Source organism: Equus przewalskii, chromosome 13 (assembly GCF_037783145.1).
Source record: "Equus przewalskii isolate Varuska chromosome 13, EquPr2, whole genome shotgun sequence".
NCBI lineage: Eukaryota > Metazoa > Chordata > Mammalia > Perissodactyla > Equidae > Equus > Equus przewalskii.
The window spans coordinates 3,681,746-3,709,604 of NC_091843.1; the positions used below are offsets into that span (position 1 = coordinate 3,681,746).

General features: G+C 56.7%; 3 protein-coding genes across 29 annotated transcripts in view; all 3 read left to right on the forward strand.

The window, feature by feature from the left end:
- FAM193B (family with sequence similarity 193 member B) overlaps positions 1-12,114 on the forward strand; it is a 31,081-nt gene extending 18,967 nt beyond the window's left edge. For 8 of the 25 annotated variants that reach the window (XM_070570205.1, XM_070570217.1, XM_070570218.1 and 5 more), the window contains 6 exons: positions 184-385; positions 1,297-1,536; positions 7,557-8,580; positions 8,731-8,806; positions 9,672-9,769; positions 11,735-12,114. In XM_070570205.1, coding sequence (XP_070426306.1) covers positions 184-385; positions 1,297-1,536; positions 7,557-8,580; positions 8,731-8,806; positions 9,672-9,768 — 1,639 coding nt within the window. In that variant the 3' untranslated portion in view covers position 9,769; positions 11,735-12,114. The remainder of the gene's footprint in view (positions 1-183; positions 386-1,296; positions 1,537-7,556; positions 8,581-8,730; positions 8,807-9,671; positions 9,770-11,734) is intronic. The other 17 variants (XM_070570201.1, XM_070570211.1, XM_070570207.1 and 14 more) reach the window with 6 other exon arrangements.
- Positions 12,115-14,561: 2,447 nt separating this feature from the next.
- On the forward strand, positions 14,562-19,852 carry DDX41 (DEAD-box helicase 41). Of its 2 annotated transcripts, none has more exons than XM_070570235.1 (17): positions 14,562-14,658; positions 14,740-14,850; positions 15,106-15,265; positions 15,342-15,416; positions 15,541-15,601; positions 15,729-15,865; positions 16,273-16,345; positions 16,469-16,622; positions 16,700-16,836; positions 17,622-17,784; positions 17,946-18,077; positions 18,360-18,431; positions 18,567-18,663; positions 18,801-18,950; positions 19,033-19,104; positions 19,218-19,328; positions 19,507-19,852. In XM_070570235.1, the coding sequence occupies exons 1-17, from the start codon at positions 14,617-14,619 to the stop codon at positions 19,641-19,643; spliced, it is 1,884 nt and encodes a 627-aa protein (XP_070426336.1). In that variant the 5' UTR covers positions 14,562-14,616; the 3' UTR covers positions 19,644-19,852. The 2 variants fall into 2 exon arrangements, with proteins under 2 accessions (XP_070426336.1, XP_070426337.1); XM_070570236.1 differs by having other exon boundaries at positions 14,602-14,658; positions 15,025-15,265.
- Positions 19,853-21,034: 1,182 nt separating this feature from the next.
- DOK3 (docking protein 3) lies at positions 21,035-26,324 on the forward strand. Of its 2 annotated transcripts, XM_070570243.1 has the most exons (6): positions 21,035-21,131; positions 21,869-21,971; positions 22,946-23,251; positions 24,978-25,077; positions 25,187-25,359; positions 25,464-26,324. In XM_070570243.1, exons 2-6 carry the CDS (start codon positions 21,906-21,908, stop codon positions 26,145-26,147), a joined length of 1,329 nt encoding a protein of 442 aa, XP_070426344.1. In that variant the 5' UTR covers positions 21,035-21,131; positions 21,869-21,905; the 3' UTR covers positions 26,148-26,324. The 2 variants fall into 2 exon arrangements, with proteins under 2 accessions (XP_070426344.1, XP_070426343.1); XM_070570242.1 differs by lacking the exon at positions 21,035-21,131 and having other exon boundaries at positions 21,779-21,971.
- The last annotated feature ends 1,535 nt before the right edge of the window (positions 26,325-27,859 follow it).

Here is a 27,859-nt window from a genome sequence, read left to right on the forward strand (position 1 = left end):
CACTGAGGGACAATGAAGGTGTTCACCCTGTCCTGATGTGGTCTGACTGCCTCAGCCTTCATGGGATGAGGCAGATGAAGGGTAGTTGGGATGGCGATAGGGGTTGGGCTGATTGCCTGGGCTCCTGTTGTGGCCTGGTCCTGCCCTGCTCTCCCTCACCTTTGGGCCTTTCTCCCCCATCAGCAGGGACCCCGGGTGCAAGGGGCACAAGTTTACACACAGTGGCCTGGCTTGTCAACTGCCCCAGCCATGTGAGGCAGATGAGGGGCTGGGCGAGGAAGAGGACAGCAGCTCAGAGCGTAGCTCCTGCACCTCATCCTCCATCCACCAGAGAGATGGGAAGTTCTGTGACTGCTGCTACTGTGAGTTCTTCGGTCACAATGCGGTGAGTGGGCCTGCCCAGGCCAGAGAGGGCTGGGGGCCAGCCAAGGTGAGCCCAAGGACCACCCTGCTCTCCCCAGAAGCCCCCTTGCACATGGGGACAATAACCTTGCTGGGACCCTGTGAGTCCTCACACCTGTGTCTGCTCGCTTGATCCTCACAGCACAGTGGTGACGTGGGGATTTTTAAACATTTTGCTACCTTTGCTCTTTTCATGGTTTCTCTTAAGATTGACTTTTTTTCCTTAGGCAAAAGGAAAGGAAATGGCAGAGAGAAAGCTATGATTCTGATGAGTATGTATACGTGTGTAATCAGAAGTGAACGCTTGTGCGTGATGAAGGCAGAGTGGAAGCAAAGGCTCTCAGTCCCCCAACTGTGAGAGCCAGCCAAGGGACAGGCCGTGAGCACAGACGGCGCCAGGAAGGAGGCTCAGAGCAGAGTACATGCTGTCTCTGGACAGGGGGAGAAAGCAGTTCAGAAGTCTCATAAGGTGAAAAGGAAAGGGCCGCCGGCTAGGGTAGAGCAGTTGAGGACAGAGGAAATGACAGTAATTACATTGCTCGTCCCTTTTGAGCTAGGGGTTATTATCCTCATTTTAAAGATGACAAAATTGAGGCTCACAAAGACTCAGTGACTTGCCCAAGGTCATACAGCTTCCAAGTGACGAAGCCCGGGCTCAAACCTGCTTTCCAGGCTCCCCAGTCAGTATGCTCCCAAAACTCACATACCTCCCACTCCCTCCGCCCACCACTGCCTTGGCTCCGGGCCTGGCTGAGGGTGAAGCCACTTGGCCTTTGTGGCTACGGTAGAGAGAACAGTTGTCTTGCTTCTCACCACATGTTCAGTGCCAACGGGTGGGAGTGCTACGGGCCTCCCAGGCCCAGGGTGTAACGTTAGCACCTCCCCCTCTCCCAGCCACCCGCCGCCCCGACGAGTCGGAATTATACCGAGATCCGAGAGAAGCTTCGCTCGAGGCTGACCAGGCGGAAAGAGGAGCTGCCCGTGAAGGGGGGCACCCTGGGCGGGATCCCTGGGGAGCCCGCCGTGGACCACCGAGATGTGGAGGAACTGCTGGAATTCATCAACAGCACGGAGCCCAAAGTCCCCAACAGCGCCAGGGCTGCCAAGCGGGCCCGGCACAAGCTGAAAAAGAAGGTGGGTGTGGGGGGGCCCAGCTCTACCGCCTCTTGTCCCGAGGACTCCCTCACCCCAACCCCCAAGACTTCTGGAGCATGAATGGTGCTGCCTGCCAAAGGCCTTGGCACAGCTCACTGCTCTGGGAAGATCTGAATGAGATTGGGAGGCATCAGGGTCAGGGAGCCTGGGGGCCAATGATTGAGGAAAAACAAGTCCTGGCTTCAGAAGCTGCTTGCTAGGTTCCTCAAAGCCCAGGACTTGCTTTCAGTCAGTCAGTCATTTATTCATTCAGCAAACACTTCCGCAAATACTGGGAGCCAGAGGATGGTGCCATTAAGTTCTCACCCTGGAGAAGCTCAGTCCAGTGGAGAGACTGACATGAAACTGGATAAGCAGTGTTAGTGTGAGACAAGCACTGGGATGAGGGAAGGCCCCTATCCTGCCTGGGCGTGCTGGAAATGGCTGTACCAAGAGGCTGACTCAGGAACTGAGTTGTAGGGAGTGAGTATAAATTTCTCAGGAGGACCTTCCTGGCAGTGGGCGTAGCACATCCACAGCAGCTTGGTGTAGCCAGAGCTCCAACAGGGGAGAGGCAGGACAGATGGTGGAGGTGAGGGAGGGCCTTGTAGGCCCTGCTGAATAGCTTTCCTTGATCCTACAGCTGAGGGGGAATCACTGGAGGGCTTTAATCAAAGAACGCACTTAGTTGGATCTTATTCCAAGATTACTGTGTGGCAATATGGAAGGTAGTCTGGAGGAGTGATGCTCCAGGCAGGAAAACCGTGAGCCGAGGGAGACATGACTCCTGATGGGGCTAGAGCAGGAGAGAGGGACCTTCAGAGGAAGCAAAAGTGACAGGCTTTGGTGATCTGATTACAGGATAGGGAGATGAAGGAGTCAAGGATGTCTCCCAGGTGTTTGCTTGGGTGACTGGCAAGATGGCGTGCCTTTCACACGTGAGGACGGGAGTGGCAGAAGACGGAGTTCAGTTGGGGCACATTGACTCCAAGGTTCTCATGAGACGTCTGAGTGGAGATGGAGGTGTAGGGCTGGGAGTTGCCAGTGTGGAGGTGTAATTGAAGCCATGGGAATGACCCAGCTATGGGCTGAGTGAGCTCCTCCCAGAGGGCTGAGGATAGAACCCTGATGCCAAGCAAGCCCCAGGGCTTGATGGCTTGTCCCCTGCCACCTCGTTACCTCTTCACTTGCCTGCCCCCAGCTGCATCTTGTATAGTGTCACACTCGAGAACCCAGCGGCCGAAGAGATTGGGTTTGACAACCGGCTAGCTCTAGATCGCGGGTGGTCAAACAGCCCTGGTGCTCTGGAAAGCAGCAGTGATTCTCCATGTTTGTCCATCCCAAAGGACAAGCCAGGACTCTTTCCCTGCAGCCTGCAGTAGTGAGCCAGGGGGTCTCACCACTGCATTCAGAACACAGTCGTGACATTCTGCCTCCCATCCAGCGTTGTCTGGCCAGAAGTATCCAGTGGGGAACAGTGGTCTCTTTGGCCTTTCCTGGCCTCTTATGGCAGTGGTTCCCAGTTAGATCCCAGTGAGCACACACTGCAGTTCCCAGGCCTGGTGTGCTTTTCATAAATCTCTGTGCCTGGACATCCTTTCTCCTTCACTGGTAATGTTCTCTTCTCTCCCCTCCTTTTCCTCCTGACAGCTTCCAAGCTCAGTTCAGATGCTTCCTCATTTGCAGACTTCGTTAGGTAACTTCTTCCACTGTACTCCCATTATACCTTGCACACCTCTGTAGTCTGCCATTTATCACGCTCTACTCACTCATTCAACAACTTACTGCACAGCTGCTGTCTTCCTAGCCCTGTCGAGAGGCCAGGATATAACATGGAAGCAGACAGTTGCAACATCATGTGATAGGCAGTCATGGTCATTATCTCTTTATACACCAGCCTCCTCCCTGATGTCCCTCTTCCACCTCCCTCGTGTACTAACCATTGCTCCTTTGGAACTGACCCCTGGCTCTGTCATCTACAACCTCCCAGCCACTCCTCTTCATCCACTGAAGACTGTCACCTCCCCTTTCTCTTCTTTCCAGGCCAGTTGAGATCTCTTGACCATCACTGATGTACTCTCTTAACCAGTACTCTGGATTCCTTGCCCCATGGCCCTTTCACTACACCCACTCAGAAAAATCACAACCCTAGGTTCAACCCCAACCTGCCTCTCCCTTCTACACCTTGAGGAAAGCACCAGATCACATTTGTCTGTGGCACCCAGGCCACATGATATTCCACTTGCCTGAGCCCCCATGTTGCCTGCAGGACTCTTGTAGCTCCCTAGTCCTCTTGTTCCTTATCACTTCCGTTCACCACAGCCCGTTTATCAGACAGACCTCCATTCTTCTCCAACCTCCAAGCTTTCCCAACCTGAACCTTATTTTTTGGCAGATAACCTCACTTCCTGCTTGAACGAGGAATAAAAACCAGTGGACAGCCACTGTCAATGTCTTACCACCCCACCTGCAAACTGTCTTCTGGTCGTGAGGGAAGAGTTACTCCTTTCCTACCCAAGGCTCATGCAGTCCTTTCCCGTCCCCCTCAGCCTAACATCAACTTCTGGCTCTGTGGCACCAGCCTCTCCTCTGGCTGTTTCGCATCAGCATTTCACTGTGCCCAGTGCTGTCTCTTTTTTGAAAGCAACGTGTTCTTGAGTGTACAACCTCTCTTAGCCTTGTCTCTTTCCTCTCATCACAGGAAAATGTCTGCATTCACTGTCTTTACTCCTCCTGTCAACTCATCGCAAACTGGTTTTCCACCCCCAGGCCCCCACAGAGCCCCAGTGACTTTTTTGTTGCCGAATCCAAATCATGCTCTCCCATTCCATTCTCTTTGTCCAGTAGGCAACATCTCCCATCTGTGTTAGTGTTAGGTCTCCTTTTCAGACATTGTTTCCTTTGGCTCCTTCATCCTCAGCCAAGCAGGGGCAGGGCAAGGGCTGTGAGAACACCATGTTCTCCACATTTCTCACCTTCCTCTCTGCTGCTTTTTCTGTTTCCTCTGTGAGCTTCTCTTCCTCCACCTGACCCTCCCCCTTGAGGACATCTCCCTGGCAAAGAGAAGCCATCTAGATAGTGTTGCCTCCTGCTTCATCATATCTACCTGTTTCCTCTCTGCACTTCACACTGACATCTCCTCCTGCAACTGGGCACCTACTCATAGACAGCCCACAGGTACCCAAACTCAGCACATCCTACACTGAGCTTATTATCTTTCTCCAAAGAGGCCTGCTTTTCCTTCTCCATTGTCTGTCTAGTTAATGGCACCACCATCCATCCAGTTGCCAGAACCAGAACCCAGGTGCCATCCTGGGAGGAATACATTGTGGTGATCGAGAGCAGCGGACCTTGGAATTGGACCCCAGTTTGAAACCCGGCTCTGCCACACTTGCTGTATGACCTTGGGCAAATCACTTAACCTCTAAGCCTCAGTTTCTTCATCCATAAAATGAGAATAACAGTAGAACCTAACTCAGATTGTTGCAAGAATGAAATGGAGTTGGGCAGAGTGAGCACTTGGTCAGTGTAGCTGCTACGGCAGCAGTAGTGGCTGTCGATGTTGTTTTTGTGACTCATCTCATCCTCTCTCCCTATCTGTCACCAAAAGGCCTGGCCATGCTACCTCCCAAATAGCTCAAACCATCCACTTCTCTCCGCCCTACTGCCACTATGTTAAAAGCCTTCAGTGGCTGAACATTGCCCTCAGGATTAAATCCAGACTTGAGCAGAGCCTGCAGGGCTTTTCAGGATCCAGCCATGCCTCACTTGCCAGCTTCATCTCTCAGTCTCTCCCCTCTGGCCTTCCTGCCCACCCCCACGTCACTCCACCCTGCCAAGAGAAATCTGGGCTCCAGCTGTACCTCTGAATGTTTACATTCCCTAAACATTTTGTGTGTTCCCAGTTTGTAGCCTTTATACTTGCTCTTCATTCTGTCTAGAAAGTGCTTGTCCCACTCTCCCTAGAATAATCCCACTTACCCTTCAGTGCTCAGTGACATACTGCCTCCTCTGGGAAGCACTCCCTGATGGCCCAGTCTGGGTTCCCAGAGCACCCTGTGCTTTCTTCCCTACAGTTCTTGTCACTGTCACCCAGAATTAAACAGCCCATTTGCATGTCTCTTTCCCTCAGCAGACTCAAGTCAGCGAACCGAGACTGTCTCATGCATGGCTGAGTTCTCAGAGACCAGCCCACTGCCTCACAGAAATGATTGCCAAATGGGTTTGAAAAACATAGGAACTCTGCAGATCACACCTGGGTGTACTCCCCCAACTCTGCCACTTACTAGCCGTGTAACCTTGGGTCAGTTCCTTATTCTTTGCCAAGTCAAGTGTCCTCATCTGTAAATTGAGGATAATGATGCAACAAGGGCAGTTGTGAGGATTAAGTGAGAGAACATATGGAAGTACCAGGCTTGTGGTACCTAGCAGAAAAGGTGTGTTTCTGTGCTTTCTCCTCTCCCTACCACATTGTATGTGGTTCCACAGCGCTCCCTCCACACCAGTAGTTTTCAAACTTTGTTTAGCAGCACAACTGTTTTCTGAGATTGAAATCTTCTGTGAAACTTCAGTTCCTAACAAATAAAAGCAAAGCTGTTCTGGCGCAGGGTAGGAGCAAAGCGAAGGGCCTTCCAGTCCTTCGTCCATCCCTGTGGCCTCAGAGCTCTGCCTATGGCCTTGAACTCCATGGCACACAGATGGAAATGCTGCTCCAGACTGAGTTTCTTCATCTGAGCACCACAGGGGGAAGGGACACACACCCTCTCAGATGTCATCATAGCAACCCTGTGAGGTATAGCTAGGTAGTTTTTCTCCCAAATTTACAAATGGTAGTAAGATTCAGAAAAAATAAGTGATTTGTCCAAGGTCCTGCAGTTGTGGAACCAGTGTTCAAAGAAGATGAGAGAATAAATCAATGCATGCCTCCTGGAGCACAGGGTCACCCTCCTTTGGTTGACTCAGAGATAATAGCCCTTTTTTTCCCCTAGTTTCCTTTTCCTGTTTCTCCCCACTATTCCCAGATCAGCTAGACATAGATGAAATGGGCGAAGTCATCCAGCCCCTGGCACACCACCATCGCCACCTTCCATGGGCTTTTGACATGTCTCCTATCTCCCTCTAAAGGCCTTTTTGGCCTGCTAGTGCCTTGAGTTGGGCAGAGGGGTGGGGTGACTCAGAGTCCACAGACTTTGATTTTCACTCTCCGTATCTGGCTCTGTCAGTGCTGATTGGCAAGGTCTGGTCTCCCTGAGCCTCCCAGTCCTCACCTGGGCAAAGGGGCTACTTTTACATCTTGCTGTGGGGACCCTGTGTAGCTGTCCGTTGTATGCCATTGGGCACACTTTAGGTCTGGCCTTGATTACTTGAGGACAACTGAGCAGTGAGTGGCCTTCCTAAGGGAACTTTGCCCTCTTCAGTAATACCCATACCCAGCGTCAGGAGGACACAGGCGTTCCTGGCCACCCAAAGCAGTCTGATCTACTGTGGCAGTCTCACAGCCCCACATCTTCCTTCCTGAAAGATCCGCATAAGGTCACAGCTTTTTTCCCTACCACCTGCAGAATTAGAGAGAAAGCTTCTGTAGCAGCTGTCTTCCTCATATGCATCCCCACTTGGTCTTCACTCCAAAATTATTGTCCCCATTTTGCAGATGAATCCAGTGAGACTCAGTAAGGGAGTGAATTGCTTAAGCCCAGGCCTGGAGGACAAGATCCAAATAGCTATATTCCTACTCCTTTGAGTCCTAGTCTTTTTAGACCTTAGGACTGATACCGGGGCTCTGGATGAACAAGCTGTAAAAACCCTACCCTCTGTGGGTATGACTGCCTCCACCTCCAGGACATATACCTGTCTGATTGCATTTTATCCTCATTCCTACCGGGTGGGCAAGCAGGCCAGGATTGCCAGGCCCTGCCTCTAGGCAGTTAGTGGCAAAGCTGGGCCCCAGGCTGATGTGTTAGGTGTCACATTGTGCCTGGCAGCTGCCAGGCCCCTGTTGAAACTGCCTCTTGTATTGGCAGGAAAAGGAGAAGGCCCAGTTGGCAGCAGAAGCGCTAAAGCAGGTGGATCGTAGTGTTTCTGGAAGCCAGGAGCCAAGGCCTGCCAGGGAGAGGCTCTTGGAGTGGCCTGACCGGGAGCTGGATCGGGTCAACAGCTTCCTGAGCAGCCGTCTGCAGGAGATCAAGAACACTGTCAAAGACTCCATCCGTGCCAGCTTCAGTGTGTGTGAGCTCAGCATGGACAGCAATGGCTTCTCTAAGGAGGGGGCTGCTCAGCCAGAGCCCCCGAAGCTACCCTCCTCAAACCTCAATGGCTCCTCAGAGCAACGGCCTGACATCAACCTTGACCTGTCCCCTTTGACTCTGGGCTCCCCTCAGAACCACACGTTACAAGCTCCAGGCGAGCCAGCCCCACCATGGGCAGAAATGAGAGTCCCTCACCCACCATGGACCGAGGTGAGGGGCCCCCCTCCTGGAATCATCCCTGAGAATGGGCTGGTGAGGAGACTCAACACGGTGCCCAACCTGTCCCGAGTGATCTGGGTCAAGACACCCAAGCCAGGCAACCCTAGCTCTGAGGAACCAAGCCCAAAGGAGGTCCCCAGTTTCAAGCAGGAGCTGCCTGAGCCTGTGGCCTCAGGTGGGAAGCCACGGAAGGGCAAGAGACAGGGCAGTCAGGCCAAGAAGAGTGAGGCGAGCCCAGCCCCTCAGTCCCCAGCCAGCCTCGAGGCTCCCAGTGCCAAGGGCCAGACCCCCAGCCCCAAACAGCCAGGCAAGGCCCCAGAGCCTCCCAAAGTGAGCAGCTGTGCTGAGGCTGGAGAGGGGAGCCAGGGGAGCTGGCCAGGCCCAGGTTGGGCTGGCAGCCCCAAAGCTGACAAGGAGAAGGGCAGCTCCTGGCGAAATTGGCCAGGTGAGGCCAAGGCACGGCCTCTGGAGCAGGAGTCTGTGCAGCCCCCAGGCCCAGCAAGGCCACAGAGCTTGCCACAGGGCAAGGGCCGGAGCCGCCGGAGCCGCAACAAGCAAGAGAAGTCGGCCTCCTCCTTGGGTGAGTGCACTAGGAACTGAGTGGCTGACCCCCACCCCAGCCAGGCCATGGGGTGGAGGGCAGTCCTCCTGTGTGGGCAGCGCTGCCCCAAGAGCATGACCTCAGAGGCCTGGCCGTGGGCACTGAGCCCTCCTGGCTGTGTCTTCCTAGACGATGTGTTCCTGCCCAAGGACATGGATGGGGTGGAGATGGATGAGACTGACCGGGAGGTGGAGTACTTCAAGAGGTAGGTGTGGGGCCTCCTGCTCTCTCTCTCACGGCAGACTCCAGGTCCTACCCACACTCAGGCCTCTCAGAAAGGCCTCTCCCTCACCCCTGCACCCTTGGAGGGAGAGCCCCTCCAGGCTCTCCCGCCAGCCTGTCTGCTGGAACCCAAGTAGCTACTTGGCAGGATGGGGCATCTGGGAAGGTGCAAGGGATGGGGAGAGGGAGGCATGTCAGGCCCCAGGAACCAGGGCTTTTTCCAGCTTTATTCACTATGTGTATTCACCTGCGCTTCCTCTGCCCTGCCTGGGCTGAGCTCTGGGGCAGAGGCAAATCAAACATAGTCTAGATAGAGGCGAGCATAAACCTAGAGCCCAGTGATAAATGCTGTTAGGGGAGTAAGGGTGTGGGGCAGTCAGCGGGGCGGCTAGAAGGGTGCAGCCAGGGCAGCCTCCCAGAAGAGGTAATGACCAAGCTGAAACCTGAGATGTAAGAACAAGTGGGCGAGGTCAAACAAAAAGATCCTCTGTGACAGCAGGGCCAGCACCTGCAAAGGTTCGAGGGTGAAATAAACACATTGTCCTTAGGGGAACAGAAGGCAGCCCCATACAACTAGAGTAAAACATAGGGTGAGGAAGGAGCCTGCATCCCAAGGCTGTGTCAGTCTCCTCATACATACGTTGTCCTCTAACTTTGTGGGTTCTGCATCCAGCCCCAAAGCCAGCACAGCTTCCATACCTGCTAGACCCCAACATCTGGGAGCTGGAGGGGTGGTGCAGAGCTGACGTGGCTTCTTTAGTGACCAGGACACATGGTCTAGACAAAGTCCAGCAGGGAGAGGAGGGCACCTCTGATTGTGCTTCTCCGGTGTCTCCCAAATCTGACAGGTTCTGTTTGGATTCTGCAAAGCAAACTCGTCAGAAAGTTGCTGTAAACTGGACCAACTTCAGCCTCAAGAAAACCACTCCCAGCACAGCTCAGTGAGGTATAGAGACTTGAAGTGTCACGTGTACACACTCCCCCCCCATGCTCTGCCACCTTCTGTGCCCCCGCTGACCATTTCATGCCCTGGGGCACAGGGAGTTGGATTTGGGGCTTGGCAGCCCTGGCCCCTTCACCTCCACAGTGACAGCCCAGGTTGCTGTGCTCTCTGAAGGCGCAGGCCCCATCTCTTCTGTGGCCACTCTTCCCTAGGCCTCTGTCCTTCTATTGCTCCTCCCTGGTCCAGGCCCTCCTGTGAGCCCTCCTACCCATGCTCCTGAAGGGGCCCTTCCTGCACTGCCGTCCCCTGGGGTATGTCTTCCAGGCCTCTACTTCCTGTACCAGCTGCCTCCCAAAGTGCCCAGGCAGCCGTGGGCCCCAGAGGGCTGCCCCTACCCCTGACATTATCAGACTCAGGGTTGAATCTCGCTTGCCCAGCCTGGCTCCTCTGCAGGCTACCAGGCTGCTTCTAGCTGAAGCTGTGCAAGAAGGGACAACCCCAAGGGAGTAGTGAGGACGTGGTTGAGCTAGAGCAAGGCCGTAAAGGTCATGTAGGCATGGAGGGCGTGGTGGGCGCTCTCCCCAAATGTGGCAAGTTCCATGAGGAAATTGATAGCGAAACTGCCTCCTATGAGAAGAGACCTGGCCCCCAGCTGGGCTCTGGCCTCCCCTCCTAATCTGAAATACTGATGTATGAGATGGTGTTCTGGACTGAGAACAGAAGACTTGAGAAGGGACTGGGCTGAGAACCATAGTACAGAAGACAAGGATGGCTGGCTGGCAGGCCTGGTGCTGGGTTTGGGACCTCATGGCTGTGCAGTGCCACCTCTCAACCCAGAGCTCTGTCCCTGTGGCAGGGCTTGTCTAGCTGGCAACCACACAGCTGCCCTTAAGGCAATAGGAAGCTGGGGCAGGTGGGCTGAGCTCAGTGATGCCCCCCAAGGGGATGTCCTCACCTCTCCTCCTCCTCTGCCTCCTCTTTCCAGTGCCAGGGCAGTTCCTCTTTGGGCCAGGTTAACAGACTTCCTGGACCCTTGACTGAGTCCCCTTGTCCCTATTTCGGTCCAGATCGCCCACCCTTGATGCTGGCCTCAGCTCTTCAGGGGCAGCCCAGAGAGCCTGAAGCCAGGGCAGCCTTTGGCGCTGGGCTCCCTCTGGCCTATTTTCAGACTTGCCTCAGCCCCTCTGCTCTGAGGGCCTGGGCTCCCTGATCCTTTGCCAAACTGAGATGTCCATACCCCCAGGAGCTTCTGCTAGGGAGCCCTCCTGCCTCTGTTCTCCACCTCCACAGGAATCAGGAGTCGCAGGGACCCTAGGCACTTTGATCCGTGGCCCCTCCTGAGAGAAAAAAGAGCACACCTCCTCCACAGGTCCATGCCCCTGTCATCCAGGAAACCTCATCCACCCATCTTCTCCCACTCTCTCTTTGGCTGATCTCTTTCCCAAGACAGGAGATGCTCCTTCCCCTGCTCTCCTTATGACCTTCTCCACCCTCAGCAGGATTGGGAGCCTCGAGCACAAGTGCATGAGAAAGCAGCCCTGGCACAGACTTGGGACCAGCACTGGCTCTGTGGCAGGAGTCTGAGTGCAGTTGGCCTCTCTGCTGCCTGTCAATGGGAGAGCAAATGCCAGAATCTGGGCTCTAACTCCACCCTGGCCCGGGAGGATGTGCTGCAGCAGGGGGTCCTGGGCTCCTCAAGGATTGTCCCACATTCCTTGAGATCTATGATGATGTTCAACATGTTGACAGAACCCCAGGACTGGGGCTCTGCCCCGGACAGGGTCTTAACCTTCATCCTGTGCTGGAGGTGATCACTGAAGTCTGTTCAATGTTTTCAGCCCAGGGAGCAAAAATAGGAGGCAGCTGTTCCTGCTTCCCCAGGAACCCGTGGAGACTGAGAGCCAGCATGAGGAGGCTGGGGCGTGGGCCCACTGCTCACCACGTGGCTGTGCTCTTGTGTTTCCTCAGCCCCTGCTGCGTCGAGCATCTTGAGGGTGTCCTGCGGTCCCGACTGCCCCCTGAAGGTCTGCAGTTTCTTCCTCCACATCCCCACCCGCCTGCCCAAGATCCGCCCTGCTCCCCACCACCCTGGACCAACCAAAAGCTGAATGGATGCCGTGCCATGCTGGGGCCCCTCAGGACCCTGTGCAGAGCCGCCTCCTGGTGCTACGCAGCCTCCACACTCAGAGCCTGGGGGCTGGGCTGGCCTGTGGGCCGGGGGCTGTTGGTACTGCTGGCCCAACACTGCTCTCTTTGTGTTTGGTTTTTTGTTTTTGTTTTTCAATTCTTTACTTTTGATACTGTGAAGATCTTTCGTGCCGAAAGATAAAGCGACTTTTGGACACAGAGTTGGTGTGTTGGTGGTTTGCTGGTATGAGTTGGGGGTGAGGTGAGGGATGAACTCAGAGGCATAGGCTCTGCCTTAGTCGGTAACCTTATTGAGCACATACTATGTCTCAACAGTTTGGCATAGTTTCCACTTAATTCTCGGAGCAGTTCTAAGTGGGACTCTTACCCCATTTTACAGATGAGAAAACTAAAGCTAAAACAGGAAAGTCACTCGACTGAGCTTAGCCTGGCCGACTAGGGTTAGAGCGCAGGGCTGTATGACAACATCTGTGCCCTTTCCTCCTGTTGGGAGGCTCTAGGAATGGGAACCCGGAGCAGCTGCTTCCCCATGCTGTGTCTCAGTTTCCCCTTCTGCAAGATGGGTGAGTTGGAGGGGTGGGACTTGGTCTCTGTGCAGCTGATGTGAGAATGGGTCTGGGGAGGGCTTGAGGCCTTGATGAACTGTGCATTTGTAGCCTGGACAATTGAGGTGGTTAGGGAAACCTGGGGGTAAATGGAGTTTTTATAAATTGGAGCTGACTTTCCAGTGGGGATGGGACATGTAGCCTCAGTACTTGAGAGTTAAGAGGATAATGGACCCTTCTGTAAAGTAAAGCTAACTACCTCATCCCTCACTGGGTCTGGCCTGTAAATCCAGATTTTAATATAATAGGTTTGCTAGAAATGCCTCATACACACTTGTGTCCCAACTTCCTGCCCCCAGTGTAGTTTTCTCTACTAAAACCAATTCTTAACTGGATCTCATGGGGAGCAATGGAGGCAGTGGCCACACAGTCAAAGACCCCTTTATGGGGTGTTGGGAGCAGGATCAGAAACCACTCCCTCCCCACTTTCTTCCCCCAGATTGAGCCCACCATGGGCTGGCAGTCAGCACCAGCTTCCTCTTCTAAGGAAGTGAAACAGCTTTACCCACAGGCTCACAATTCCTGGTCCCTGGCTTTTGCTAATCCCCAAGGAAGTGTGGGCTCTCCTATGAAACCTCTCAGTATATTTATTCTCTGTGTGCCTCTCTCCCTTCAACTCTTGAACCAGGCTCCTGCCCTGCAGTTGAACTGGCACAGCTATCTAAAATTTTGCTGCATCACTGGAAAATTGCAGGTTAATCAAGCAGCCACTTTACTTACAGAGGACTTGTGTGAGAGGCATTCAGGGCCCTCCGTGCCTGGGCCTCTGCCTCCTGCGCTCACTCCAGCTGCATGGGACAACTTCAGTCTCCAGCTAGGCCTGGCACCCTCGGCCTCCTAACTTTTGGTCTCATCTTTCCCTCTTCCCAGATTACTTCCTTCATGCATTGCTGCTTATGCTTCACAGCCCAACCAAGAGGCCACTTTCACTATTGAAACTGAGAAGCAGTTTGCCCTGCTTTTGTGATACTTCTAAAAGTGGTACCTTGTCTGTCTTAGGAGATTTCTCCTTAACCTTAAGACCCGTTATCTATATTTCTGTCTCAACTAATCTGTAACCTCCTCACAGGCTAGGTGTGTGTCTTGCTCATCTTTTTCTGCTGGGTGCTGGGCTCTGTGCACAGTGCCCAGCACATGCTTCTGTCAAAGACGTGAATGGAGGAAAGAAATGCACTGACCCATCACTCCTATTTCAAAGTCCCTATTGACGTTGAAATTACTTACTCTGACAGTCACTGCCCTGCATGCTCTCGGCCAGTCTGCCTTTCCAGCCTTATCTCTGGCTACCCCCACCCCAAGCCACTGCGTGATCTCTTAGTTCCCTGAGGAATCTGCACTTGCACATGGCCAAACCTTTACTGCTGCTGTACCCTCCAATCAGGAAGCCTCTCTCTTCCTCTCCACTCCCTGCTCTGAGATTCCACGCTACCATGGAAGCTCAGATCTCGTGTCTCCATGAAGCCCCTGGTTCCCCAAGCATTCACTCTGAGCTCCACCGGGGTATCTACAGTAATGTTTACCTACATCTGTACAGCCGCTCGGTTAAAAAACACCGTCATCAGTATTTTACTTATCCCTCACCGCTGTGGACATGGGTGTTCTCACACAGATGAGGACGCCAGGCAGAGCGGCAGCGCATGTTGAGTCATTGATTCCGCATCTGCACCCTGCCCCGCGGCCCATGCGGAGGCTGGCGTCCCCGGCGGGGGCCCAGGTAGCCCCGTCCCAGCTCGCTGGCCACGAGAGGGCGCAGTGTCTGCGGTGGGGCGGCAGGGTGACGTCACGCTCTAACAGGATCAGCGACCTCTCCTCCGGGGCCTTCCTGTCCCTCCCGGCTCGAGTTGAGCTTTTAGCGCGGACTCCAACTCCTCCAGCATCCCACAATGCGTCGCACGACGCTTTCGCCCTCAGCTCTGGCAACAGCTGCGTTGCCGCCCAGATGGGGCGTTGATGCCGCGTCTCAGGGCAGGGCTCAGGAAAAAATTTGTCCCTTTGCGCGATCCGGCACTCAGAGGCCGTTGCTAGGCGCCGACGTCCGCCTCTTCACCTCTGATTGGATCTCACTCAGAGGTAAGGAGGGGTTTTGCCGCGGCGCGCATGCGTGCAGCCAAGATGGAGGAGTCGGAACCCGAGCGGAAGGTGGGAGCGAGGCTGGGGTCCGCGCGGGGAGCGAGCAGCAGTGAGTCAAGGGATCCGGGCCTGACTCGTGTGTCTCTGCAGCGAGTTCGCACCGATGAGGCGGGGGCCGCAGGAAGCCGCTCCGAGGCGGAGGATGAGGACGATGAGGATTACGTCCCCTACGTGCCGTTGCGTCAGCGCCGGCAACTGCTGGTGAGGGTCCCGGGGCGGAGGGGGAACGCGGACGCGCGCGGGGGCGGGGTTCGCAGTGAGGGGGCGGCCCGGGTCTGCGCGGGGAGGTGTCCGTGCGCGGGAGCGTGGCCCCGGGCAGACGATGGCCTGGCGGCCTGATCTGAGGGTTAGGGCAGCTCTGCGCCTCGGGCACAGGACGCTCCCGAAAGCCAGAGTCCTGAGGCAGGCCCCGCTCCGTGTTGGGCTCGGCTCTGAGGGGCGCTGCTGGCACCTCAGCTCCAGAAGCTGCTGCAGCGAAGGCGCAAGGGGGCTGCGGAGGAAGAGCAGCAGGACAGCGGCAGCGAGCCCCGGGGAGATGAGGACGACATCCCGCTGGGCCCTCAGTCCAACGTCAGCCTCCTGGATCAGCACCAGCACCTCAAAGAGAAGGCCGAAGGTGGGCTGGACAGTAGTGGAGGGCTCTGCTTGGTGCACTGTTTTGGTGTCTCTCTGACATCTGCTTCTTGTCTCAGCTCGCAAGGAGTCTGCCAAAGAGAAGCAGCTGAAGGAAGAGGAGAAGATCCTGGAGAGCGTGGCTGAGGGCCGAGGTATGGTTGGAGCCCGGGCGGGGAGGAGGTGGACTTTCCTTCTCCAACCCCAGGCGTGTTATGTCTCATGGAGCCTGGCCTCTGGAAAGCGGGAGCCAGCCCTGAGCCGCTTCTGTCTCCGCAGCCTTGATGTCAGTGAAGGAGATGGCTAAGGGAATCACATACGATGATCCGATCAAAACCAGGTACATCTTTCCAGTCTGTGGAAAGGCAGTCACCATTACTTGGGAGGATGTGTGGCTGAGACTGGCAGGAACACCCCAAAGCCACTTGTGCCTAGGGCCTCTCCTGACCGCTACCACCTGTCCACAGTTGGACACCTCCCCGATATGTCCTGAGCATGTCTGAAGAGCGGCATGAGCGTGTCCGGAAGAAGTACCACATCCTGGTCGAAGGAGATGGCATCCCACCACCCATCAAGAGCTTCAAGGAAATGAAGTTTCCTGCAGGTACCTGGGCCCTGGGAGAGGCAGCATGCTTTGCTAGTCAGACACGTGTGAGGTTGTATCCTGGCCTCCGCTCAGCTCAGCAGCTGGAGGGTAGCCAGCGGGGATGGAGGGATTTGAGGAGTTTCTTTGGGCTTCTTTTCAGTTGCCCTAGCTGAACGTAGTCACTATTCTCTGCTATTAGACAGCTTCAGTGGGCGAGTGATGGTTGCCTTCAGACAGACCTGCGTGTGAGTCTTGTCTCTACTTAGCCTAGGGGCCTTGAATAAGTCTGTCTTTCTCTTTCTCTTTGTCTGAGCCTCAGTTTCATCATTTGTAACTTGAGGGGGATAGTGCCACTTTTACAGGCTTTAGGGCCCTGATAAAGTACCTGTGAGCCGCAAGGATGATGCTGGGGTTGTTTTCCGTAGCCATCCTGAGAGGCCTGAAGAAGAAGGGCATCCACCACCCAACACCCATTCAGATTCAGGGCATTCCCACCATGTGAGTGTGGACCTGGGGGCCCTGAGGAGGGTGGTGTCGGGGAGGAGCAGTCACTAGATCCATCTGGAGAAGCAGTCCTCATATTCTGCTGAACCTGACCTCAGGCCTGTCCTCTCCCAATAGTCTATCGGGCCGTGACATGATAGGCATTGCCTTCACGGGTTCAGGCAAGACGCTAGTGTTCACTCTGCCTGTCATCATGTTCTGCTTGGAACAAGAGAAGAGATTACCTTTCTCCAAGCGTGAAGGGCCTTATGGACTCATCATCTGCCCCTCGGTAAGATAGGCTGACCTGGAGGGCAGGACCCAGGTGGGACTGCGTTCTGGTGCCAGCCTCTGCCCCTGTACCTGCAGAGGGAGCTGGCCCGGCAGACCCATGGCATCCTAGAGTATTACTGCCGCCTGCTACAGGAGGACAGCTCGCCACTTCTGCGCTGTGCTCTTTGCATCGGGGGCATGTCTGTCAAAGAGCAGATGGAAACCATCCGACAGTGAGCACAAGCACCTCCACCCCATGGACCTCCCCAAAGCCCCCAGACAAGTTAAAGGGCCCTTTGCTTTAGCTTCTCCACAGACCCTCTTAGAGACCTTCTGTGGGCAGAGCCCCCAGCCTGATGGGGAGGTCAGTTGGGGTGGGACAGAGGGTTGTGGTAAGGTACCGTCCTTGCACAGCAGATGGAACAGGGGCATCTGGGAGGTTGGGGTGTCAGGGAACTCTGGGCAGAAAGCACAGAGGTTGAAGGTCCAGGGTGTCCAGGAAGGCCAGAGTGGTTCAGTGTAGTCCATCAAGGAGACTGAGGCACTAGGGCAGGACTGGACCTGTGCCTCTTCCACCCCGTGCAGTCCCTAGCAGACATTGCCAGATGTCTGGGGTCGCAGACAGGCCAGACACAGTCCCTGTTTCCTAGGCACAGACTTCACAGTCTTAGGGAAGGCTCAGGCACAGAAAAGATGAATTCAGTGTACCAGTGAGCCCACTGAGGCCTACAAAGGGAGCTGCAGGAGTGCAAACAAGCTTATCTGGAGATTCAGGACAGCCTGCCCAGGGTCGAGAGAAGTGACCCAGGAGAAAGGGGAAGGGTGTGCCAGGCAGAGGTGACCCCATTGCTGGAAAGGAACTCCAGAACAGAGTGGTGGTTAAGGAGGATGCACCACTCCTAGAAGAGGCATATTCTGTGTATAAGGCAAGGTGGTGGGAGTGATCAGGAGGAAACAGGAAGGAGGCCAGAGAGCTGAGCAGGTGGCCCTGACCTCACGGTCTCTCCTTGGTCCCCAGTGGTGTGCACATGATGGTGGCCACCCCTGGACGTCTCATGGATCTGCTGCAGAAGAAAATGGTCAGCCTAGACATCTGTCGTTACCTGGCGCTGGACGAGGCTGACCGCATGATTGACATGGGTTTTGAGGGCGACATTCGCACCATCTTCTCCTACTTCAAGGTGCCTGTCCGTGCCTAGCCAGGGCACTCCTGCCACTCTCCCCCTGCATACCACATTTAACTCTGGAGGGCCCTGAGGTCCTGTGCTGCCCACCCACTGTCCCAGCTACTCAGCCACCCCAGCTCCCATGTGCCCTCAGCCCCAGTCCTACCCTTCCTCAGGGCCAGCGGCAGACCCTACTCTTCAGCGCCACCATGCCTAAGAAGATTCAGAATTTTGCCAAGAGCGCCCTGGTAAAGCCTGTCACCATCAACGTGGGGCGCGCCGGGGCCGCCAGCCTGGATGTTATCCAGGTGGGCAAGCACTCCTGATGGGCGGAGTCTCCTGTGAGGGCTGGATCTGGTGAGCCTCTCTGGATGCTGATTGGAGCAGCTTCAGGGGGCCACCTTATGGACATTGGGGGTTTCATTCAAAGCCCTGGCCTTTAGCAGAAAACATTCTTAGGGTACTGAGCCCTTGGTGGTGGGAGGTTTCTGGTCACCTCCCGGCTGAGATTAAGGGCCCAACTTCCGTGGCAGAGCCAGGGCTGGTGAACCTGTCCTCAGGTCCACCTGACCTGGCCCATGTGGTGGCAGGAGGTGGAATATGTGAAGGAGGAGGCCAAGATGGTATACCTGCTCGAGTGTCTCCAGAAGACACCCCCACCTGTGAGTATAACCAGCCAGACTGGCCCAGGACTCCAGGGACGAGGTGGAAAGGGTGGTAGGGTGGCCTGCTGGGCAAGGTTGGGGATGCCCCGGCAGAGTCAGCCCCTGGGGACTGGAGTTGGTTTTCTTGGACAGGTGCTCATTTTTGCGGAGAAGAAGGCAGATGTGGATGCCATCCATGAGTACCTGCTGCTCAAGGGGGTCGAGGCTGTGGCCATCCATGGGGGCAAAGGTCAGGGTAGTGCACGCGTTGGCATGGACCCTGCTGCCATTAGCCCCTCACCTAATCCCTTCCCCTGCCTGGCTGGCCTGCCACTACTCCCCAGCCTCCTGCTGTTGCTCTAACAGCTCCTGCCTGACCCTCCCCAGACCAGGAGGAACGGACCAAGGCCATTGAAGCATTCCGGGAGGGCAAGAAGGATGTTCTAGTGGCTACGGACGTAGCCTCCAAGGGCCTGGACTTCCCTGCCATCCAGCACGTCATCAATTACGATATGCCTGAGGAGATCGAGAACTATGGTGGGGAGCTTGGGGAGCCAGGGGTGTGGGCTAGGTCCTAGCCCCTGGGCAGTGGGCCAAAGGCTCTGTTCCCTCTCTGCAGTGCACCGTATCGGCCGCACTGGGCGCTCAGGAAACACAGGCATCGCCACCACCTTCATCAACAAGGCTTGTGGTGAGTGTCACCAGGGCTACCTGAACTGTCTTCCAGGTCCTGCACCTGTGGCCACCTAGGTCCTGGCTACAGGGCCCAGAGTTGGGCCTGATGTTTCTCCACTATCCCCACAGATGAATCGGTGCTAATGGACCTCAAAGCTCTGCTGCTGGAGGCCAAGCAGAAGGTGCCACCCGTGCTGCAAGTGCTGCACTGCGGGGACGAGTCCATGCTGGATATTGGAGGTGACTGCAGAGCAGCAGACACTAGTCCACTTGGGGTCGGGGGGACGTAACGGGAACACCACGAAATGAGTCCATGCTGCATATCAGTGGACTGGGGTGTCTGATGCAGGGGTCCGAGGTCTGGGGCTCGGGCCTGGCCCTGTGACCATGCTGACCTCCCTTCCCCCCATAACCCCAGGAGAGCGTGGCTGTGCCTTCTGCGGAGGCCTGGGCCATCGGATCACCGACTGCCCCAAACTCGAGGCTATGCAGACGAAGCAGGTCAGCAACATAGGCCGCAAGGACTACCTGGCCCACAGCTCCATGGACTTCTGAGCCGTCTGTCGTCCCTCCTCTCCAAGAGTCCCTGGGGCTCCAGCCACCTCTCACACACACCAGCCCCCCTGGACAAAAAGCCAGCATCCTCAGCCCAGCTGGCCTGGGCTGGGCCAGGCTGGGCCTGGCTGCCTGTTCTTTGCCCCCAAGAATTATTATTTCTGCTCCCCTTAAATCCCGGGTGCCATTAAAGCACAAACTGAGCCCTGTCTCTGTGTTTTGCCTCATTTGCCCCCTGCTTCCTGCACAGGCCTCACCCTGTGATTTCCAGAGCCCCCTGAGGCACAGGCTTGGCATCTCCCACCACTGCTGCCAGCACCCAGCCTGCTGGTTCTTGGTTGTGGAAGGAGCTGCCCAGGTAGGGCGCCCTCTGGGTGCTCAGGGTATGTCCTCTGGGCTGGCTGGATTTATGACTCGGGGAGGGACCACATCAGCGGGCGGAGGGGAAATGGGTGGTTGGATTTTCTGGTCTTTGGTTGGCTCTCGTAACCTCCAGCCCTTCCTCAGCTTCCCTCTTCTTGTCAGTTGTGTGCAGCTCCTGGGGCTTCTCCTGGGGCCCCTTGGGAGGCAGCTTCCTGTGTTAGGCCCCCTGCCCACCTGTCTGTCTGTACAGGCTCCCAGTAGGGAACCCTCCACTCCTGTCACTGACGGGGCAGCAAATGCCAAGGACTGGCACTTAGGCCACAAGCACCCACTGATCCTGCTCTGTAGCCAGCTGTCTGCTGGGCTTGGGACCTAGACAAGTCAGGTAGCCGCCTGCCGGGAAGCTCACAGGTGAGTGGGAGAGAAGATGAGAATTGAGTAAACGTGGCGGCAGTCACAAGACTGCTGGCAAACGGGCCAGGAGTTCAGCACCTAGCAAGGAGTAGGCAGAGGAAGGGCACTGGCGGCGGCTCCTCTGTGCCAGACACTGCATGTGTAGAGCCAGTACTTATCCCGGCAGGATGGCAATTGCTCAAGTCATGTTCGTCACTTGGCATGTGGCCTTTGCAAGTTACTTAATATTTGTGAGCCTCAATTTCCTCATCGTTGAAATGGCAATGAGAATGCAAAGGATGTGGTGTGAGGCTGCTGGAGCTTGGGGCTGCCCAGGCCACAGTGGGCACAGAGCTGGGTACAGGAGGCCCTTGGAAAAGATTTCCTGCCTGCAGCCGGTAGGTGACTCCCAAATGATATTCCTCAGCCTGGTTACACATTCCTTCCCAGAAGTGGCATTGAATGAATGACATGAGACTATCCCCAGAATTCAGATCTACACACAGAGCTCCAATACTAGCTTCCAGCAAGTCCAGGCAAAAAAACAGCCCCTCGGCAAGAAGCAAAGCTTGAAAAGAGTATGTGAGCTCTCCAGGGGCCCACTGGGGGCGTGCCTCCCACACTCACGTGGCTGGGCTGCACCATGAGGACTAGGAGTGCTCTCAGACAGCGTGGGGGAGTCAGAAGAGGCCTCCCGGAGGAAGAGGCAGCCCAGGGCCGTGAGGAGCACAAGTGAGGGGTGCCCTGCGGGGGCTGGGCTGGAGCAAGTGGAGGCCAGGACACTCAGCATCTTGAGTGCTGGGCCGAGGAGCCCAGGCTAGACCCAAGGGCAGTGGGGAGCCAGGAAACATTCAGGAAGGGGAGAGACTGTTGGTTTGGGGCTGGCAGAGAGGGCCAGGATGGGCCCAGGTGGGGCGGTGGTTCAAAGGGGAGATGCCAGGGCTGGCAATGGAAGGGAGTTGTGAAGATGGAGAGGAGCAAGTCGAAATTAGAAATATTTCTGAGACAGACAAATAGAGCAGGACTGGGTGAGACGGCACCGATCAGATCTCAGAGTGGGAAAGCAAGGAGTTTGCCAGTCTGGCTAGAGGAGGGGTCCTGGGGAGGGGACAGGGCTGTGGGAATGCCAGGCCCCAGGGTGCACAACTCGGGTGGGGAGAGATGAGGGAGGGGTCGGAGCTCATGACTAGGGAGTCAGCCTGCGGTCAGACACTTACACCCAGCTGACCCAGGTGCAGGCAAGGGTCATTTGCCCTTAGGTGGTCCAAGGCCCTGCCAGCCCACGTGGGCACCTTGGGCAAGCTAGGACCCCAAGGAAAAAATATATGATGCTCACACCCCTATCCCAGCTCCTTTACTGAAGACCAGGCTCCCCTCCCCCCTGCAGCTGCCTCTCTGGACAGAGGGAGGGGGAAGTGGCCAGAAGGGGAAGTGTGAGTTCCTCTCTGGCCTGTCACCACTCTCCTCAGGCCCTCGGAGTAGCGGCCTTGGGGCCGAGTTGCGGCCATGGAGCCTGTGGAGACCCCTGTCAAGGACGGCATCCTCTACCAGCAGCACGTCAAGTTCGGCAAGGTGGGGACCCTGGTTGTCAGGCAGCTGCCGAGGACAAATGGTGGGCCTCCACCTCAGCCTCGGACAGCCCACGCGGACCTGGGGAATGGGGAAGGGAGTCAGGGTGGGGGATCCAACCCCGGCGTGGGGGTGTGGAACAGAGCCCTGTTCCCGCCTGAACGAGCCTTGGCTCCTGCCTCCCTTACAGATGGGGAAGCCAAGAACCCAAACCTGGGAATCAAACCTGTGGGCAGAGCAGAGCCGAGAGGCTGGCTAATCCAGCAACCTCCAGCCCTGTCTAGTAGTAGCGCCAAGGCCCCTCCCAAGGGTCTGGGGCTGACTGGAGGAGCCCCCAGCAGGGAGCCCTACCCTGCAGAAAAGGGCTTGGCTCCTCCTGGTGCTGTCATGGGGCAGAGGAGCCCGAGTTCTCTCTCCTCGGGAGGCAGGCCCTGCACCCCCGCAGCTCAGCTGCAGCTGCTTGCCCAGGCAGATAAGCCGTCTGTTTCCTTTACTTGACGCTATTTGCATATTTCCTTCCTTGCTGCCGTGAGACTGAGACCACCTTCCCGCTTGAGCCCTTGTCCTGTGGCCCGAGTGACCTTTTCTTTGGGGGAAGAGGAGGCGCCAACATAACGGCAGCGTCAGGTGGCCTGCTCCCCACTAGATACTTTATAGACACAGGCCAGTAGGAGCCCCCACCTCACGTTCTCATGACCTTTTGAGAGACAAGAATACTAGTGTTTATGGGGGTCATATTTAGGAAAGCATGGGGTGGATTCGAACCCCATGCTTGGGTCAGGCTGACTGACCCAAGCACAGACTCTTCCCACTGCTGGGCCAGGTGTGGCAAGGCTTCCTTCTCTGAGGCCCTGGGGAGTTGGGGGAGGCGGAGGCCAGCCTGGGTGCCCAGGAGCATTTGCTGAGCAGCTTGTGCTGAGCCGAGCTGCAGGGAGGGGCTGCCTGAGGGTCTACTCCCCCATCCTCATCTCCCGCAGAAGTCCTGGCGGAAGGTATGGGGTCTGCTGTATGCAGGAGGCCCATCAGGCGTGGCACGGCTGGAGAGCTGGGAGGTCCGGGACGGTGGCCTGGGGCCCGCGGGTGACAGGTCTGCAGGGCCTGGCCGGCGCGGGGAGCGGCGGGTCATCCGCCTGGCTGACTGCGTGTCCGTGCTGCCGGCGGATGGCGAGAGCTGCCCCCGGGACACTGGTGCCTTCCTGCTCACCACCACTGAGCGAAGCCACCTCCTGGCTGCACAGCACCGCCAGACGTGGATGGACCCCATCTGCCAACTGGCCTTCCCGGTGAGCATAAGGCGGGCGGGCAGGGCATCCAGGGGCCAACCCCGGGGGTCCCCTGACTCCCACCTTGTTTATCTCCATGCTCACTCACATCTTGTCATTCAGTAAGCACCTGTCAAGTACCTACAAGCCTGGGAAACAGCCCAGAAGCCAACAGAACAAAACTCAGATGGCCATACGTGCTATGGAGAAGATGAAAGGCTGGGGAGGGGCGAGGAGTGAGTTGGGGGACATTAGGCAGGATGGTCCAGGAAGGCCTCTCAGGAGGGGACAGTGGGCCTGAGTCCTCGAAGACAAATAAGAGCCCACTAGGCAAAGATCTGAGGAAGGGACTGTCCAGACATTGAGGTGTAAGCAGTGTCCTGAACAGATGGAGCCGTGTGGGCAAAGGCCCTGAGGCGGAGAAAAGTTTGGTGTGTTTGAGGGGCAGAAAAAGGGCCAGTGTGACTGGAGGGGAAGGAGTGGGCGGGGGTCTAGGAGGGGCAAAGGTGGAGAGTTTGGTGGCAGCCATATGAAACCACCTCGGGCTATGTGTGGAGTTCGGGGTCTTATTGTGAGACAGAAGAGAAGCCTTTAGAGGGTTTGAGCCAGGGACTGAGAGTTTTAAAGCCTCACAGGGTCTGTGATGGACCAAAGGGAAATGAGTCTGGTGGCTTCTCAAAAAGTTAAAATAGAGTCACCATGTGACCCAGCAATTCCACTCCTGGGTATGTGCCCAAGAGAACTGAAACAGGTGTTCAAACAGAACTTGTACGAGAATGTTCAGAGCAGTGTTATTCACAGTAGCCCAAAGGTGCAAACAACCCAAATGTGTGTCAGCTGAGGAATGGATAAACCAAATGTGGTCTCTCCAGACAACAGAACATTGCATGGCCATAAAAAGGAATGAAGCACTGACACATGCTATACCATGCATGAACCTGGAAAACGTTATGCTAAGTGAAAGAAGCCAGACACAAAAGGCCACATATTATATGATTCTATTTACTTGAAATACCCAGAACAGACAAACCCATAGCAAGAGAAAGTAGCCTAGTGGTTGCCAGGGGCTAGGGGAAGGGGGTGGGGAGTGCCTGTTAATGGTACCCGGTTTCTATTTGGAGTGATGAAAAAGTTCTGGAACTAGATAAAGGTGATGGTTGCAAAACCTGTGACTGTTAAAAACTAAATTACACACTTTAAAATAGTTAAAATGGTGAATTTGATGTGTATTTTACCACGATTTTAAAAATTAAAAAAAGAGAAATGAACAGGAGCAAGGGTACCAGGGAGGAAACTGTTGGATTTGACCCTGGCCTTGCTGCTGTGGGCCAAAGGGGTCATGGTGGAGGGGCTGTGGGGCTGAGAGGTAGGGAGGGGTGAGACGGAGAAAGGCCTGGGGAGGAGCAAGTGGCCAGTTCACTCACATCCCACTCCTGAAGCTCTTGCCCCTTCACAGCTCCAAGCTGTCAGGGACCAACCGCAGGGGCCACGGGGGGCATCCTCTATGTGCCCCCTGCTTTACAGCTCTCAGCATCCTCAGGGAGGACCCAGGTGGGGATTCTAGGTGGGGAAGTAGGCTCAGAGGGTGCCCAGGGTCGGGTGGTGTGTCAGGGGAAGAGCTGGGACTCACACCCAGGTCCCTGGATGCCCTTGCTTCTCAGGGAGTCCTGGGTTACTGACCCCAGGGGAGGGATTTGTGAAGAAGCATGGGGTGAATTCTAATCTCTGACCTTGGCCCATTTCCCAGGGCACAGGGGAGTGCCCCTCAGGATCAGGGGAGGCAGAGGCTCCCAAGAGGGGCCTGGTCCCCATGGAGGAGAACTCCATCTACTCCTCCTGGCAGGAAGGTGAGTCAAGGAGGCGCAGGGCCAGCCTCAGCCCCACCACACCAGGCTGGGATCTGTTGAGGCCCCCGGGGGGCTGTGCTTGCTGCCCTCACGGCCCTCTTACCTGCAGTGGGCGAGTTTCCAGTGGTGGTGCAGAGGACCGAGGCGGCCGCCCGCTGCCAGCTGAAGGGGCCCTACCTCCTGGTGCTGGGCCAAGACGCCATCCAGCTGAGGGAGCCCACCAGCCCCCAGGCCCTCTACACCTGGCCCTACCGCTTCCTGCGCAAGTTTGGCGCCGACAAGGTGAGGGGCTGGCGGCTGCCGCGCCCCCTGGTCCTGCGGGGGAGGGGGTGGCGGGCGCCCTGGCCCCGCGTTGCTGATGCGCCCCTGTCCCGCCCCGCGCCCAGGGCATTTTCTCTTTCGAAGCTGGCCGCCGCTGTGACTCCGGCGAGGGCTTCTTCGCCTTCAGCAGCCCCCGAGCCCGCGACCTGTGCGGGGCCGTGGCGGCCGCCATAGCCCGCCAGCGCGAGCGGCTGCCGGAGCTGGTGGGACCCCGGCCCTGCCCGCTGCCGCGGGCCACCTCCCTGCCCTCCCTGGATCCCCCGGGCGAGCTGCGCGAGGCGCCGCGGGGCCCCGAGCCGCCCAGCTCCTGGAAGGCGCGCCTGGCCGAGCCCGGGCCGCAGAGCCTGCCCCCGGTGCTGGGCCCCGCGCCGCCCCCCGAACCCCCGCTCTACGCGTCGGTGTGCAAGCGCGCCAGCGTGCCCCCGGGCGCCGCCGAGCACCTCTACGAGAACGTGGGCGTGCTGGAGGCCGGGCCGGCGCCCGAGCGCGCCCCCGGCGGCCGCAGCCCCCTGGCCAGCCCCGTCTACCACAACGACGAGGACCTGGGCTGGCCCGGCCCGGCCCACGACAGCAGCCTGGAGGCCCAGTACCGGCGGCTGCTGGAGCTGGACAACGACGACGACGACGGCGTCGGCGACGAGGCCGGGGGCTCTGGCCGGCCCTACACTCACACGGGCTTCAAGGCCAAGCTGGTGACACTGCTGAGCCGTGAGCGGAAGAAGGGCCCAGCCCCCTGCGACCGGCCCTGAACACCCTGCGTGGCATGGGACAGGAGGGTGGACAAACAATGGACATCTGGGGACACATCCTGCATCCATTCTGGTCTGTGGGGGCAACGCAGGCCACCAGGGGAGGACTCCTCCTGCGCCCTGCCGGCCCCCCAGTGTATAGTGTACAGGTCTGCCATAATAAAGCCTTCAACTCCCCTCTCCGTCCGCTCGGTCACCCACAGTCCACATGTCCTCGCTGCAGCTCTGCCTGTGGCACTCACAGGGCCACATGGGGCCACACAGACCTCACCCACATGCACTGCAGTAAATACCACTGCCCTGTGCTGGGCTCCAGGGACACACGTGACCTGGACCTGACCTTTGCCACCAGTGGGCTCAAGTCCACCCAACAGACAGGCAGGATGCAGATAATTATGTCTCCACGTGGTCCTGTGCAGCAGAAATGACTCAGACAGTCGGGCAGAGGGAGAAATGAGGTTTGCTGATGGGAGAAGTGCTCTCCAAGTTGAGTGTGAAGGGCAGGCAAGGCTTCCCCAGGCTGGCAGTGCCCCCTGGGGCGTTCCAAGCTGAGGGTGAGCATGGTCGGCCCAGAGATGGAAGGAAGAGTATGGGCGCAGAGGGCTGAGGGGAACTTGGTGGCCGAGCATGAGAGGCCCTGACCCTCTTACAATGAGCTTGGTCTCATTCTCAGCAGAGGGACACAGTCAGACTATGGGAGGAGCAGTGTGGAGGACGAATTTGAAGGAGCCCAACTGGAGACGGGGAAGTCTGAGTGGGGAGGAGGTAATGAGGGTGGGGCGGGGTGAGGGGCAGGCGGAAGGGACTGCAAAGGTGTGCACACAAAAAACACTTGCTCCCCACTGAGACTCGAAAATGCACAGACACAGGACACTGTGGCCTCAGTCTCCTCAACTGTCAAAGATGAAGACCAAGTTACACATCAGGCAGGCATTCACTCATGTTTTACCGCGTGCCTGCTCTCTGCCGGGCACTGGTGACACGACCATGTTTGAGGTGGCCACAGTCCTGTTTTCAAGGAGCCCACAGTCCAGAAGGAGATAAGCAAGTCTCTAGAAGTCATTAGTGCCTCATACTACTCCTGTCACCATCCCTGGGGCCTCCATGCACACAAGCATCATGCTCCCAAGGACCTGGTCTCCTGGCCCCTTGACCTCAACCTGCCTCAGCTGCCCATACCTATTGACACATCCTGAATCCCGTCTTTACAACATTGATGCTCCACCTTCGCAATCTTGTTTCCAAGCGTCCCCCCCTAGCCACCTCCTCTCCTCGCAGCCCACTGCCTCTAGCATGGCCCATACAGCTCCTCTCCAGCCGCATGCACCTACAGTGACCCTTTTCTGACTGTCTGTGCAGCTGCTATCCATGATTCTGTGCTTGTCCCAGTTGGATTCTGTGTTCCACCAACGGAGTCGCCCCTTCACGCTCCTCTCTTCTTCCATCTTATTTGTCTGGCAAAGCCCTGAGGCTTGAGTGAACCCAACTCTCCTCCATGCCTGCACCCTGGCAGCTGCCCACGCTGGAGAAACTCACATCACCAGGCTGATTGCACTCTCTTTACCAATGTGATCTCAAACCTCAAATAGGCAGGCCCTCCCTACCGCCCAGAGATCATGCGTCCCAGACTGGCTGCTTTCTCCTCCCCAAGACTTTCACACCTTCTCCTCTCCATCCCTGCCCATTCTCACCTCACAGATATCCTAGAGAAA